The 15966-nt window shown below is 42.4% G+C and overlaps 1 protein-coding gene across 3 annotated transcripts; it reads right to left on the minus strand.

The window, feature by feature from the left end:
- Positions 1-1563: 1563 nt before the first annotated feature.
- On the minus strand, positions 1564-3486 carry LOC105011669 (insulin gene enhancer protein isl-2b-like). Of its 3 annotated transcripts, none has more exons than XM_034293948.1 (6): positions 3342-3486; positions 2988-3207; positions 2492-2598; positions 2093-2367; positions 1871-2017; positions 1564-1702 (listed from the first exon to the last, which is right to left on the minus strand). In XM_034293948.1, the coding sequence occupies exons 1-6, from the start codon at positions 3385-3387 to the stop codon at positions 1652-1654; spliced, it is 846 nt and encodes a 281-aa protein (XP_034149839.1). In that variant the 5' UTR covers positions 3388-3486; the 3' UTR covers positions 1564-1651. The 3 variants fall into 3 exon arrangements, with proteins under 3 accessions (XP_034149839.1, XP_019904508.1, XP_010870181.2); XM_020048949.2 differs by having other exon boundaries at positions 2102-2367; positions 2492-2724; XM_010871879.3 differs by having other exon boundaries at positions 2492-2724.
- Positions 3487-15966: the final 12480 nt, after the last annotated feature.

Raw genomic sequence — 15966 nt, forward strand, 5'->3', positions numbered from 1 at the left:
TGTGTTACTTTTACTTTGCACGTAAAAATAATGGCAGATGACTAGTGGGGAATTTGATGGTCAGGTCATGAGTGGTCAGACGAGTAAGCGTGTGTGTGCGGTTGGCTGGGTGACCTCCTGTGCTGTCTCAGGCTGTGTGTTGCTTTATTGGACAGCAGAATGGAACCTCTAAATCCCTGTTAATCTACACAGGGAGTGCGAGATCAGGGGGGCTGAGCTCTATACTCCACTATGCCACTATCTGATCATCAATGTTGTGCAGCTCTGACTGCAATTCAGAGGCATAAACATCCTGTTTATACTGACAGAGGCCAATACAGAGAGAGGCTGGCTGCTTGTGGGTAGAACAAAAAAATGGAGGGACCTGAGTGGGGGAAAGGGGACGAATAAAGAAGAATTGGATGTATGATTAAAGAAGTCACAATGACTAAGGATAAAGAGACAACGAGAGATGAGAAAACACTATTCCACAGGGTTTCATAGGTTATGGGTTGGGCCAAATATAGATCCTAGGCATGTAAGCATGTGAGAGGTGGGTTGTGGGTTATGAGAATACATTTATTTCTCATTTGAGTCTTGCGCTGAAAATAAAAAAGAAGCTCGGTTTGTTAGCCAGTTGTGAGTATGAAAGCGGTGAAAAGATACAGATGAAAGTGAACAATGCATTTGCATGTTCTTGAATAGGAATAAATGCATGATTTTGTTCCCATAGTGATAAAATAGTGAAAAAAAGAATGGGAGAATGCATGCAGTTGCAATGTGATCTGTGACATTGAGTGGGCTTGTTCTGAAAACAGAGTAGACAGCCCATGTTTAACCTTACAAATTAGTTTTGTAGCCCACAGAAACATCACACTAACCGTTCCTAGCCACACATTTCTCCTCACACAAGCTAGGTGACTTTCGATCGCAATTTACTGGCAACTTACTGCTGAATCGTTCTCCGTTGTCATTGAAATACCAGAAAAAGTTTGAGTAAATGGTGTTAATCCCTCGTGTTGAGACTGTATTGCCCCCTTGTGGGGGGATGTGTACTTTCACTTGATTTTCACATTAATGTATTTCAGTGGCAAAATGCAAGTGTGAGTAACAAGTTGTGTGTAGTTGATTTGCATGTCAGATGATTAGTGAAAACTTGCCACAATAAAAAAGTTGTCATGAAGACGATTGGAATATGTCTGGGCATCTGATGACTCAGTTCCACTTATGGTTTGGTTTTGTGGGGCTTTGATTCCTCCATAATACCCACAGTGCCACAGCCTGTGTGTCCTTGCAGACTTATGTGAAATCATATGGTGACAGCTCACGTAGGCATCACATGTAATGACTGGACGTTTGAATGAAAAGTACAGCTCCTGATGTATGCTGTATTTGGACGTGGTGTAGTGAAGACACATTCTTATTTTGTTACGCTGATCTGTACTTTGCACATCTGCATGGTGAACAGTTCCCTTTAATGCATAGGCATAATCATCAGTGTCACTGAAATATCAGCATAATAAACTGTTCTGTTCATACACCAGCATAGCAAACAGATCAACTGAAACCTTTAACATGGTGGTGAACAGTTTTATTGAAACCTCTGAATAATGGACAGTTTATTGGGATGGTGCTAATGTAGACTCAAGACAGTCTGCATGGTGACCACGTCCTAAACACTGTGATGCTGTGAGGAGTGCAGGTCCTCTGAGGAACATGTGCTCTAAGGGGAATAGAAAGATAATTAATATGGTGAAAATGCGGTGAAAGGAGTATCATGTGGTAAGAGTATCACCACTTCCCCGGACACACGAGGAGTCAATCTAAAGAAGCTGTGATAAATTAAGCAAGAATGAAATAGTTTGCTAGTGTGGTCCCAACTGTCACGTACCTGTGATGTCTCCGTGAGAAAATGGTCTTTCCTGTCAGTAGCATGGCCGTCATGGGATTGCCATGGGGACTTAAAGATGTAGATCTGGAGGGCGAAGTCAGGGGTCTCTGGAGAGAGGACCACCATTGGTCTGGCAGACAGCAAGGCCTGGAACAAAGATTTACTCACTAGAGTTAAATTACTACTACTCTCTCTCTCACACTCACACGCACACACACGTACCTGACTCACTGTGAAGCCCCCTGCTGGCCTGGCCCCTCTCCTGGCATGGCTCTTCTTGTCCTTGCATCGTTTGTTCTGGAACCACACCCTGATGACTCGCTGGTTGAGGCCGGTCAGTCGGCTTAACTGGAGCTTGGCAAGCGCATCTGGCCTGGGGCTCTGGGAGTAGCAGGAGCGCAGGGCTCTCAGCTGAGAGTCACTGAGGACAGTACGCATCCTCACCCTTCTACTCTTGAGCCTGTCCTCACACCTCTCCCAAACTCCACCTCTTCTCCCTGTCCCAAATCAGGGCAACACAAATATTGTCAATATATGGACACATTTAAACATCTACAGTAAGTGCAGGCGAATGTTATAATACATTTTTTGAAGGATTAACTGCACACCCCACTACAGAACCTTTTATTTGTTTCAGCGTGTCTCCTTCACGGTTCTGTTGCTCTGGCGTCGTGTGCTCAGCCTGACAGCGCGGCCCTTGAGGTCCCAGTGTGAAGGAATCCCCAGGCCTGAGTAACGCACCACAGATTGAGCAGTGCAGACAGGCAGGATGGTAGATCTGTCCTCCTGCCCTCACAACCAGGTCAGAGGACAGCAAAGCCTCCCCGCAAACCTTGCACTTCTCAGCAAATAGTCTAACACACACACACACAAACACACACAAAACAACAAACACACGGATATAAACTAAAGATTGAGATGAATGACAGCTGTTCTCTCTCTCTGTCAGAAACACACAACCACACGCTGTCAACATTAGAAGATCAGTCTTCATCTCACTGCTGTCATTAGAAGATCTATTTTCATCACACTGATGACATTAGAAGGACTTTCTTCATCACATTGTGACTTTACAAGCTCTCCGCCATACCGCCTATAGTTAAAGCTGCTGACTCACCGGCCATAATCTGTCCTACACAGCGTCCTGCCATTCCTTAGGAAGCAGCTGACGCTCTCTCCTAGAGGACAGTGGCACTCATCACAGTACAGACACCCGATGTGCCACTGCTGGTCTGTTCCGACTCGCAATACCTCTGGGTCTCTGATGGGCTCCCCACAACCAGTGCAGGGCCATACCGCCCCTGGTGGACACAAATCACCATTGCACCTCGATGCCGCTGAAAATACACGAAAGAAAACACTGAATTTGTTATATTCAAGCACAACAGGTCATATGCACAACTCGACTTCGTTCTGAATATGAAAAGAAACGTGATGTAAGTGATCAAATATTGTACATTATCAAACTCACATCGACCGGCACTGCTGTGGTCCTGCACGGTGTCCTCTTCTAACATCAAGTTGTATTCTGACAGGAAATCAACCGTCTGCAATGTCTGGAGTCCTGTCTGAGATGGATTTAGTAGGCTCTCTTCTGAAAATGGTCCGTAACAAAGCATGGCACTGCGCGATTGTCTTGCAGCAACACTGGACTCTTACTTTTATAGAGATGTGCAATGCCCCCATCACGTGTTCACACACACACACACACACACACACACACACACACTTCAAAGCAATCTATTAAATTAACTCTCAACAAACACCCCTCCTTCCTATTAGTAAAACAATAGTGTTCCCTCCCATCAGGTTATTAAAACCAAACCTAATTTGCACAGGCTTCTGAGTGGAGAAGGCCAATGGGCACAGATGGACTTGGGTGGGGGGAGGGCATCCATGCCACAGATAGCACTGACACGACTAACAGGCTGTGCAGCGGTTCATTCACTCTCAATGGCGTGCCAATTTACAATACCACTCTCAGTGAGTTTCTGTGTCATACCAGGCCAGAGACATTTATTGCTGCAGTGTTTACACAGTCCTTCAGATGGTACTCTTGAAGCTGATACAATAGGGCAGCTCTGCTGACTTAGTCCATGCATGGTCTCTATTGTTAGGGTAGTGCTTTTGTCCTTGGGTCCTCCCTCTCGTAATGAATCTGTCCCCATAGGTCAGGACCAATTAACTTGTTGCTGGGGTCTGGTGGCAATTTCCTTCCCAATTCAAAGTCAAAAGACACACACCAAACACACCCCCAGCAGTTCAGCATCTGCATCAGACCCTCAATAGATCCTGACAGAGTCTCTAACACACACACATTCGTTTTTCTACCTTTGTAGGGACCTGAAGCCCATAAATCCATGTTCCCTAACCGTAAACCTAAATCTAACCCTCACCTTAATCCAAACCTAACCTCAATAACAGTTCTGCTTAAACTTAACCAAGTCCTAATGCTTATGCTTGAACTTAACCAAACCCTATAACTAGTCTGTAATGCCTTAACCTAAAAGTTACTCAAATTCTAACACAATGCCCAATTGTTTGTTCTCCCTAAATCATAATTTGTCCTAGTAAGGACCTGCCAAATACTTATGTATTTATTAAGTATTAGGTAGACCTGGATCACACACAAATACACAAACACACACACACAAACTTACAAACAATGAAACAAACATAACTAATTAAGGTCCTCTGGCAAAGGATACATGTCCCTGTCCCAGTCTGAAACCTCCATTTAAGTTATTTCCCCAGGAGCAATTAAAACCCCCCTGGGTGTGTGTGTTGGGTTGGGGGTGTGTGTAAGGGATACGCTGCCTGTTGATGAATACTCTACATACTATTCTGATCAAGTCCAGGGACACTCCCACTAATCTACCCAGCCTGTCTGCCACCAGCGTCCTTGCTAACCTGGGCCAACCCTTTCCCCACACTCCAGCTAATGGAACAACGGAGTGGGCAGTGGTGGGCTATTTTAATTTGCCAGCTATAAAGAATAGAATTAGGTGTGTATATTAATCAGGACACAGGAGATGTTTCTGTTCCTCCTCTTATCTCCTCCTGTGTCCTGCTCATTACTGAAAGTCATCCACGTGGAGGGATGGAAGACAGCATTCATATGAGATTTATTGAGGTTCCTATACATGCCAATTTGGTAAAGCAATGTAATCTGTAGGTGTCCTGTACAAAACAAAGAAATTAATGAGAAACATGCAAATCACACACTCATTTTGATGAATGAACCTTGTGTGGTTGGCTCAGTAAATTAGACTGGCTTTGTGTCCTGGCTATGTAGATGCCCCTGGGGGGGGGGGGGGGGGGGTCTTCTGTGGCTAGGATAGTTTCATGAGCCTTATAGATGAACACTTGTTAACCTCATGTTAGCACATGCCAAAGTGACCATGGACAGGATGTGACACTTCAAACACGGACAAAAGACTAAAACAGTAGATATAACATATACTGTATTTCTTTTAAAATGTACTTCCAATTAGTTTAATTTCAGAAAAATCACATGATATTTGATGTGTTTGCTAATGTTCACCAGCATAAGCAAGTAAAAGGACTGTCAATTTATTCATTTTTTTTTTAGACAATGAAATATAACCACAGTAATCAGAATCATAAATCATAATTATAATCATAAAAAATGTAAGTAGAAAGTATAAGAAAACTTAAAATTAAGAGAAATGTTAAACAACAAATTAAAAAGTCGCAAAGTTTAGGTGCGCTTTGTTATTTTTGTCAGCTGGATTGTGGTCTGTCTGTGACTCTTTCTCTGAGTGCGTGGTGCTGAGGAAGTGGAAAACCGGAGGAAATAACTATTGATATTCAGCGTTAAATATAAATATTTCTGATGGTTTTGATATATGTTCATCATGATCCACATCACTTCACATGGCACAACAAGCTGCCTATACAATATAGAAACTACATTTTTGTTTAAATGATCATAACATTTACAGATGCCATGTGGAAAAACAGAGCCACGTGGAAAGTTGTTAGAATTTAACATATTGAAAACAACTAAGTAAATTAAATCATGTTCTTGATGTTTGTCAAAACTCATAAAATGTAATTACAGTTAAGCAAGATATTGCACTAAAGCAAATATTTTGAGTTGGATTTATTCTGAAATAAATTACAATTAGATGCTGTTGTATTTTGTGCTCTATAGCCAGAATAATGGCTTAATAATGTTAATAATTATTATTTGTTTGAGCTGTGCTTTAACACAACTGCTATTTTCAGCTCTCACCCTAGATTTTCTAGGGTGAGAGTCTTGGATGAACAGAGAGGTCCGACAACTGCTGAAGGCACACAATGCTGCTTTCAGATCCAACGAGGCTTACAGCTCATCCAGGGCCAACCTGAAAAGGGGCATCAAGATAGCTAAACATGACCACAAACTGCGGGTTGAGGGGCACTTCAACAACAACTCTGAACCTCGACATGTGGCAGGGCATCCAAGCCATCACGGACTCTCGGACAAAGAGCTAAACAGGTTCTATGCCTGCTTCGACAGGCACAACAAAGAGCCAGCCATTGAAACTGTACTCCCCCCAGACAACCTCCCCCTCAGACTACCCATCCAGATGTGTTGTCTGCACTGAGCAGGGTGAATGCACGAAAGGCCGCTGGTCCTGATGGCGTCCCCAGTGCGTGTGCTAAGAGCATGTGCAGAGCAACTGGCTGAGGTCTTTACTGACACTTTCAACCTGTCACTGGCCCAGTCGGTTGTCCCTATGGGCTTCAAGACTGCAACCATTGTGCCAGTGCCGAAGCAGCTGAATGCGTCTAGCCTGAATGACTTCCGACCTGTTGCACTCAACCCCACATTCATGAAGTGCTTCGAAAGACTGGTCCTGGCCTACCTTAAGTCCTGCCTCCCCCACTGCCTAACAATGGATCCCTACCGGTTTGCCTACTGATCCAACAGGTCTACAGGGGACGCCATCGACACAGCTTTACACTCTGCCCTGACCCACCTGGACAAAACTAACACCTATGTGAGAATGCTGTTCATAGACATTAGCTCAGCATTCATTATGATCATCCCCTCTAGGCTGGTGAGCAAAATCCATAACCTAGTGATAAGCCCTTCTCTCTGCAACTGGACTTAGGACTTCATAGCCAACAGACCCCAGTCAGTCAGGTTAGACAACTTCACCTCCTCCAACCTAATCCTTAACAATGGTGTTCCACAAGGCTGTGTGTGGAGCCCCCTCCTGTACTCCCTCGTCATCTATGACTATCGTCGACTACAGACGACACCACGTTGGTAGGGCTGATCAGTGACAATGACGAGTCAGCCTTCTGGGAGGAGGTCAAGTGCCTGTCGGCATGGTGCGCTGATAACATCCTGGCCCTAAATGCAAAGAAAACCAAGGAGCTCATTGTGGATTACAGGAAGTTTAAAGGCTGCAGTCATGCCCCAGTTCTCATCGATGGCACTGAGGTGGAACATGTGCCCAGCTTCAAATTCCTGGGTATCCACATCTCCGAGGACCTCTCCTGGACCCTCAACACCTCAACCCTGGTCAAAAGGTGCGACAGCCTATACTTTGTGAGGAGGCTGAAGAAAGCCTGTCCGTCTCCCAAGATCTTTTTGAACATTCTGTCTAACTGTGCCACTGTATAGTTTGGCGGATGCTCCTTGGCCGACAGGAAGGCCCTGCAACAGGTGGTGAAAATCGCCCAGCAAATCCCCGGTGCCAGGCTCCCAGCCAGCTTCCAGCGCAAGCGATGTCTGCATAGGGTGCGGGCATCATCAGGGACCATTCACATCCATGCCACAAACTGTTTTCCCTCCTAACATCAGGCAGATGGTACAGGTCTCTTCGTTCCCATACCAGCAGGCTCAGGAACAGTTTCTTTCCAGCTACTGTAACCCTGCTGAACTCTGTGACCCATCACTAACTATACCCACCTGCCCACCGCTTAGTATTCCCTCGTTGCACTACTGTCTTTGTACTACTGGACTGTGACATTGCTTTGCAAAGTCTGATAAGGACGTCTAGCACTTTCAATTTTCTTTCATTGCACATTTAGAATTCCCATTTGTACATGCATTTGCCTTCATTGCATATTTACGCATCCCACCTATAACATACATTGTTCTTAAATGTTTAACTTGTACATTTTCTGCAATCTTCTATTTGCACTTTTGGTTAGATACTAACTGCATTTTGTTGTTCAATGACAAAGTTGAATCTAAACTTTTTGTGGAATGAAGACTTCTGGACACTACAGAACAGTCCAGCAAAGATATAGGATTGTTTAAATGGATTTTTGCCAGTACATGCCTTGACAAGCTGTATGTTAATGTACATACATGGACTTATGGATAGATTGTTTGTGGCTAGAGAGGCTTGTTATGTATTAACACCACAAAATATAACACATTGTCATTTCATTATTTAATAACACCCACATTTTGTAATATTCTGCCGCATTTTGTAATAAACAGCTTTAACGCAAAATGTAATACATTTGTAAGGGTTGTGGTAGGTGGTGGAAGCAGTTGCAGGAAGGGTAGTGGTTCAAAGACAGGTTTAACCAACAGAAAAAAACGAAAGAAAAAAAAGACCACAAATCAAAATGAGTCTCCTCAGGGAAAACAATAACCAACCACACAAGGGATGGAACCAGCAACTTAAATAGGGTCCCCAATCAGAGGCAACACAGGCCAGCTGTCTCAAATTGGGGACACCTGAAACAACACACAGAGATGCCTAGAGGCAACTATTCTCTGCCAGGTCCCAACTATGGCCCCCAGACCAGTGCAGAGATGGCTAGGGGCATCTACATAGCCAGGACCTGACAAAATGTCCTTGCATTTTGAAATAAATTATTACATAATGCGGTGATTATTGCAAAATGTGGGAGTTGAATTTTTTTATGGAAATGTAATAATTTGGTGCAGTATGTAATAACCAAGCAAACTGGATGTCTTCGTTCATCAAAATCATTATAACATAAGGAGAATGCATTCTATCAGAAATTATGCTGACATAAAATTATTTTGAAAAGATGCTACTAATCTAGTGAACTAATTGTATCTTTCATTGGATTGTATCTACATCAAGTGTCACTGTATTCCTTTATTAGAAACTATGCTTGAGGGTATTAACTTCACGACACTCAGTGTTTCACTGACACGAACAGTGGCGTTTTTATATGTAAAACATTGATGGGGCACAAACCATTTCAAAATATAGGATATATACAAACCCGATTCCAAAAAAGTTGGGACACTGTACTAATGTGAATAAAAACAGAATGCAATGATGTGGAAGTTTCAAATTTCTATATTTTATTCAGAATAAAACTTAGATGACATATGAAATGTTTAAACTGAGAAAATGTATCACTTTAAGGGAAAAATAAGTTGATTTTAAATTTCATGGCATCAACACCTCAAAAAAGTTGGGACAAGGCCAAGTTTACCACTGTGTGGCATCCCCTCTTCTTTTTATAACAGACTGCAAACATCTGGTGACTGAGGAGACAAGTTGCTCAAGTTTATGAATAGGAATGTTGCCCCGTTCTTGTCTAATACAGGCTTCAAGTTGCTCAACTATCTTAGGTCTTCTTTGTCGCACCGTCCTCTTTATGATGCGCCAAATGTAAGCCATGAAATTGTAATTGATGCAGTATGTGGTCTGGCATTGTGATGTTGGAAAATACAAGGTCGTCCCTAAAAGAGACGACGTCTGGATGGGAGCATATGTTGTTCTAGAACTTGGATATAACTGTCAACATTGATGGTGCCTTTCCAGATGTGTAGGCTGCCCATGCCACACGCACTCATGCAACCCCATACAATCAGAGATGCAGGCTTCTGAACTGAGCACTGATAACAACTCTGGTTGTCCTGTCCTCTTTAGTCCGGATGACATGGCATCCCAGTTTTCCAAAATGAACTTAAAATTTTGATTTGTCTGACCACAGAACACTTTTCCACTTTCCACAGTCCATTTTAAATGATCCTTGGCCCAGAGAAAATGCCTGCGCTTCTGGATCTTGTATATATACAGCTTCTTTTTTAACCTATAGAGTTTTAGCCGGCAACGGCGAATGGCACGGTGGATCGATCCAGCACAAAAATATGACCAATGCACTGACCATGCTTTCACTCACCAAGGCTGAGGGCTCACTAGAAGAGAAAGATAGCCCGGCGGTTCTTCTTTTGGGAAAGCTTTTCGATGATTTTGGAATGTAGCTGCTGAATCAGCTGCTGTAGTTGGCTTTCGATGGACAACATGGCCAATGCGTTGAGTCGTGACTGTCCCGTGGTATTGCGAGTGAAGGTTTTTATACTCTTCAAGGTGGAAAAGTTCCTCTCTGACTTGGATGTCGTCATAGGTGTTGATAATTTTCAGCAGAGTGACGGTCTCAGCAAAAGCCTCCTCTAGGTTGTTCTCATGGATGGATCTTAACAGAGACAGGGCCGTCTTACCAGTGTGAAGCTCAGTGTGGCGGTACAGAGTGGTCAGCTCAGACTTCAACTTTTCCTTGTTTCCTAGAGGCCATAGTTTCACCGCACAGTCAAGCTTAGATGTAGGGAATTGACAGTACAAATTCTGGGAAGAGCGAGCTGTCAAACCAGTTTGGCAACGATCAGGTGGTCACTTTGTGAAAACCTCTGTTCCACCTGGGAGATGACTGTGTCGCATGCCTCCTTCATCACCAGCGCTGTGTTGGTTACTCGTCGGCCTGGCTGGTCTGTTCCATCGTGAAGGGTGGCAGCCCATTCATCAGTTTGCTTCCGCATATTCTGGACATTCTCCTTGAAACGGGTGAGCGCACTGCTAATCCCAGATGCATCGATGCTCAGTTTTTGCAGAGTGTTGTATAAAACATAAACTTCTGGCATAAGGAAGAATTAAGGAAGATAAATTCAAGCAACTGCAGAAAGGCTAGATTTTTTTGACAGGCCGTATGCCTCACTTATGGTGGCCTCATCCCATCCTGGTTGTGTGCGTATGTCCTCCATACACAGGAGTAGCGCAGCGCAGTTTTCCAAAACTGCATTGAAAGTTCTACTTTTAAAGTTCCATCGTACAGCGGGTGGCCTTGGAATGTGTCTCTGTGTTGCCTCAGCAAGTGCCGCAGCATGTTTTGGAGCGCTAGAGAAAAAGGTGGCAAAAGCAGTTAAATCTGAAAAAAACACCTTCAAGATGCTCATCCTTCCTGAACAAAATTGCTGCAAGGTCAAGTTCAGCTGGTGAGCATAGCAGTGAACAAACTGGGCATGTGGGTATGTCTCTTTCATTAGCGTCTGTACCCCTCTGATGTTTCCACTCATTACATCACAAGACTGAGCGAACAGCTTTTCTCCCAACTTCAGTGGTTCCAGCATACCCTTGATGCTATTAGAGAGGCCAAGTCCAGTTTTATCTTTGACTTCCACAAACTCCAAAAACCTCTCTGTCACTGTATTGTCAGGCAACATGTATTGCAACACAACCACCATTCGTGATTTACAGGAGACATCAGTTGTCTCATTTGCCTGTATGGAAACAAATTATGTCTCGTCCACTTGCTTGGCTATCTCCTCCCTGTACACTTCATACATACAGTCTAACAGTTAGTTTTGTACAGTGCTAGATGTCCCTTTGAAGATGGGCTGAGCATCATAGTGCCTCTGAAGTCTCGAATCACCCTCACATAGTCCTGAATATTCCAGGATTCAGGGAGTCCACCGACTCATCGTGGCCCCGCAGTGCAGTTTCACATTTTCCACACAGTTTAATACATGTTATGATCCGACTGAGAACGTACCTGTTTTCCTCCACTTGTTCGTTATGCTGCTCAATGGAGCGCCTGTATGCACACATTTACCCTTACAAGTAAGCCCAATTTCACAGCATTGTCCAGATGACTCCCACTCTCTCATATTTTCTCAAAAAGATGTTTCAAATCTTTGTAACCTGTCCTCGACCAAGTACCATCTCCACCAAATAGCATGGAAAACAGAAGAGTGCCTTCTTTTGTATGCTAACCGTTAGCCACTTTTTCTTCAAAAACCACTCCACCTTAAACTTGTGGTGACTTTTACCAGCAGTTTGAGTGATGACAATATCCCATGGCTGATGGGTACCAAGTCGTTTTACTTCAAGTTCCCTCTCCAAATGAAGGGTTTCAAACCGGTGCTCAAGTATGAAATCCACTTTATTCATTTTCTCAAGTTATCTGGCATTTGTGAAGCTAATAAGCTAACTAAGACAATCTACCCTCCTCGCTCTTCTTGCCGACTAATGTTGGTGCCAGACAGACAGCCAATCAGGTCTGAAATAGGAAATGATGCTGTAATGAGGCTACCGGCAGTCAGCCCCACTTGGCATCAAATTTGTGTGACCTACATTGATCACACTAACATTCTGAGCATGCGTATTAATATTTTCACATGTACAATGTACATTGCATTGTGAGAGAGGATCCAGCCCCACATTCACGCTTAGTCTATGGCCTACTACTCCGAACTCGAATCGGCAGAACGCAGTCAGAACCAGCAAGGTAGGGACCAATGAACATGAAATAAAATCCTAACACTAATTATTTATTATTTAGGAAGATGCTATATTCATAGATAATAAATGATAGGCTGTGCCCCACCTGCCGCTAATGACCAGTCGCCCCTGGACACAAACAAAGTATTGGTATACACACGAACATTAGGACATGTGCACACACACACAGCCCTTCCATTAAGGATTATGCACATTTTGACTATACAGAGAAATGGACGTGTGGCATAAGAGCACGTTTCAATTCCGTATCTCGCTGTCAATGCGTGAGAGTTGGCATCCGTGATGATATGGAGCCGAACTGAAATATTTCATAGTGTGAAAAAACTAAATTCAATAGTATTAAAAACATAGATTCAAGGGTGGAAAAAATGTATGCTAAAATCATTAAAAGGATTTTCACGTCCGATCTTAAAATGTCTTCGTTCAAACACATATTTTCTTTTCTTACAGTCAATACATTTGAGCTCAGTTTGGCTCCATATGTATGATGATCACATTGTAGATTTATGTAGGACTAATAGGCCTATTTCTAACAGGCCTTACCAAAAAATGTTTCCTGTTAAGCTTTTTAAGACCAATATTATCTGCCAGGCTAGCGAGTGCTGTCATTGCTAACAAGCACATGATTATTACCATAAAGGTTTGAGCTACTCTACAGTAAACTCTAAATGAGAGAAACCTCTAAATCCAATGCTTTGCAGAGAAATAATTTAGTCACACTAAATTAGAAATAAAATACATTTAACATTTTAAAGGACACAAATAATTTTACTAAAAGCATCCATGAACAGTATGGTATTGAGATCTGGTTCAGAAGTTTTTGAGGGTTAGGTTACTTTTAAGATAAACAGGGAGCCTGGTTCAGAGATGCACAGCATTTGTTGCTTCACCCACTTTATCCCTTGCACTCACCAAGTTTAGCACCAAGCATTGCCTTGTATTCAATTCTTTGGTTGACAGGAAGCCAGTGTAGTGACTTAAGAATCAGGGTGATGTGGTCTGAACTATTGGACCCTGTTAGAACTCGATCAGTTGCATTTTGAATAAGCTGAAGCTTTATGAGGATCTTTTTGGGGAGGCCTGTCAAAAGACCATTGCCATAGTCAACCCTGCTAGAAATAAAAGCTTTTATGTGAACTATAACTGTTTAGGTGAACCATAACGCCAAGTGGACCAGGGAGGTCATAGGGGTCTTATTTAATATTTGGGAGGTTTAGTTAGCTTAATTGTTAAAATTTTAACTGTACAGATGAAGAAATCCTATTTGGTTGGTTATTACATAATGCACCATATTATTACATTTTCATAAATAAATAGTACATTTTGTCCATTACATTTAGTCAAGTTATTCCATAATGCCATGTTATTACAAAATGTGCTGTTACAAGGCCTCCTTGATGTTACTCTGGGGTTGTTAGAGACTTCTATTAGCATTGTTTGGTCAGCTCTTGGGCTGAACTTAGTGAGACAGCCTCTCCTATGTAGATTGCCAGTGGTCTGGAATTCTCAATTTGTAGATGATCCATTGGACAGTGGAAGGATGTACTTTGAATTTCTAGGAAATGGCTTTGTAACCCCTCCCAGACTCATCTGCATCAATCATCTTCTAAAGTTCTTTTGATCTGAATGTTATTTTGGTCTTGACATGATGGGATACCACACGTCCATATGGTTAAGTCCAAACTAGACCAAGATTCTAATGTGAATGGAAGGCTGCGCCCTCCCAAGTTACTCTCTAATGTATTCCCAATTATTTTCATCTGTTACTAATTTTCACCCAAAAAAAATCTAATTCCACCCATTTTATGTTATGGTAAAGATAAGGTTTTTAATAACTTCTGCTACATCTGTTCATTTTATTTGCATATATGGTTTCAAATTTGAACTTCTTGAGTTAAATTGCCTTTATCAATGAGTGTGGTTGGTATTTAGTTTAGATATCCATGTGTCCAAATTTCAAAGGGTTATACTTACTTTTTCAAATGAGTGTATACTACAAAATTATATAGTTACATAGTACACGATCCATTGTAGTGTGTACTTAAGTATTCATCAATTTACTACCAAAGTGGGCAGTTTATTACGTACACCCACCATTTTGAAAAATATATTTATTGACTGAGAAACATGGCTTACAATATGAATCAGACACATTCAGTTACTCTTCAATTGAATATTGAGTGTTGTATGGTAGTTGGTGCCCAGGCCATGGATTCCAATGTCTTACAAACAGCAGCCTCCTAGGCTGTTCACAGACACACACACACACAGTGTCTGAGGTTTACTGAGAAATGTCCCGTCACTGACGTGCAAAACAACATATAGGAACTCAAAACTTCTCAGTCACAGATGGGCTAGGCAGCAAATGACCACACAATCAGCTGAAAACAAGAATAAGGGGCTCTGGTGAGCATATTCTCATAGTCCTTGTCTTATGCCTTTTACTCAGGAGTGGCTTATCCACCTAGCCTCCCTATAATAAAGGCCTGATTACTGGAGTGCTGCAGAGATGTTTTTTCTTGTCTGGTTCTCCTATTTCTACATTTCTACAGTTGAAAATCTAAAAGTTTGACCGTTGCCTTTGGTCACCTCTCTGTTGGTTCCAAATGTTTTCCAGTTCACAATGATGTAGCCCACTGTGCCCAACCATGGGAACATTCAGTACTTGAGCATTTTTTTCATAACCTTCCCCTGATCAATTCGACATAAAATATTTCAGTTTCTCATTTTGCACGTATTTCTAATAAATTGTTTTCTCCTTGTCACTAGGGAGTATTGTGTGTAGACTGTAAATAAAATGCATTTTTATCAATTACAGTTGTGCTCATAAGTGTGCATACCCTTGGAGAATTGATAATATATGTAAAGAAAACATGAATGAGCAGGCAAAACACTTTACTTATGGGATTCACATTCAACTGTAGGTCATAACAGAATGGCACAATCATAAAACAAAACATGGCAACAAAGAAAAAAAGGAACTGACCCCTGTTCAAAAGTCTGCATACCCTTAGTTCTTACAGTGTATTCCCCCCTTTAGCATCAATGACAGCATGCTAAAGGGGGCATCTTGCAGGTGGTATAGCTGCCCATTTGTGAAGCTGTGAGGCATGTCAAGGTGTCGTCGGGCATATTGTAACCAGGCATTGGCGCAGTAAAGGCTTCTTTCTGGCAACTCAACCATGCAGCTGATTTTTGTTCAAGTATCGTTGTATTGTGCTCCTTGAAACAACCACACTGTCTTTTTCCAGAGCAGCCTGTATTTCTCCTGAGGTTACCTGTGAGTTTTTCTTTGTATCCCGAACAATTCTTCTGGCAGTTTTGGCTGAAATCTTTCTTGGTCTACCTGACCTTGGCTTGGTATCAAGAGATCCTCGATTTTCCACTTCTTAATAAGTGATTGAACAGTACTGACTGGCATTTGCAAGGCATTGGATATTTTTTTATATCCTTTTCCATCTTTATACATTTCCATTACCTTGTTACGCAGGTCTTTTTACAGTTCTTTTCGGCTCCCCATGGCTCAGTATCTAGCCTCAGTGCATCCAACTGAGAGCTAAC

This window comes from Esox lucius, chromosome 8, assembly GCF_011004845.1.
Source record: "Esox lucius isolate fEsoLuc1 chromosome 8, fEsoLuc1.pri, whole genome shotgun sequence".
NCBI lineage: Eukaryota > Metazoa > Chordata > Actinopteri > Esociformes > Esocidae > Esox > Esox lucius.

Bases quoted from the DNA above. Each gene is read 5' to 3' on its own strand.
- LOC105011669 (XM_010871879.3), bottom strand. From the start codon at position 3,387: ATGTTAGAAGAGGACACCGTGCAGGACCACAGCAGTGCCGGTCGAT. The intron at 3,208-3,341 runs GTGAGTTTGATA...GTGTATTTTCAG, and splicing joins CCACAGCAGTGCCGGTCGAT to CGGCATCGAGGTGCAATGGT. The intron at 2,018-2,092 runs GTACGTGTGTGT...TCTTTGTTCCAG, and splicing joins GGGGCTTCACAGTGAGTCAG to GCCTTGCTGTCTGCCAGACC.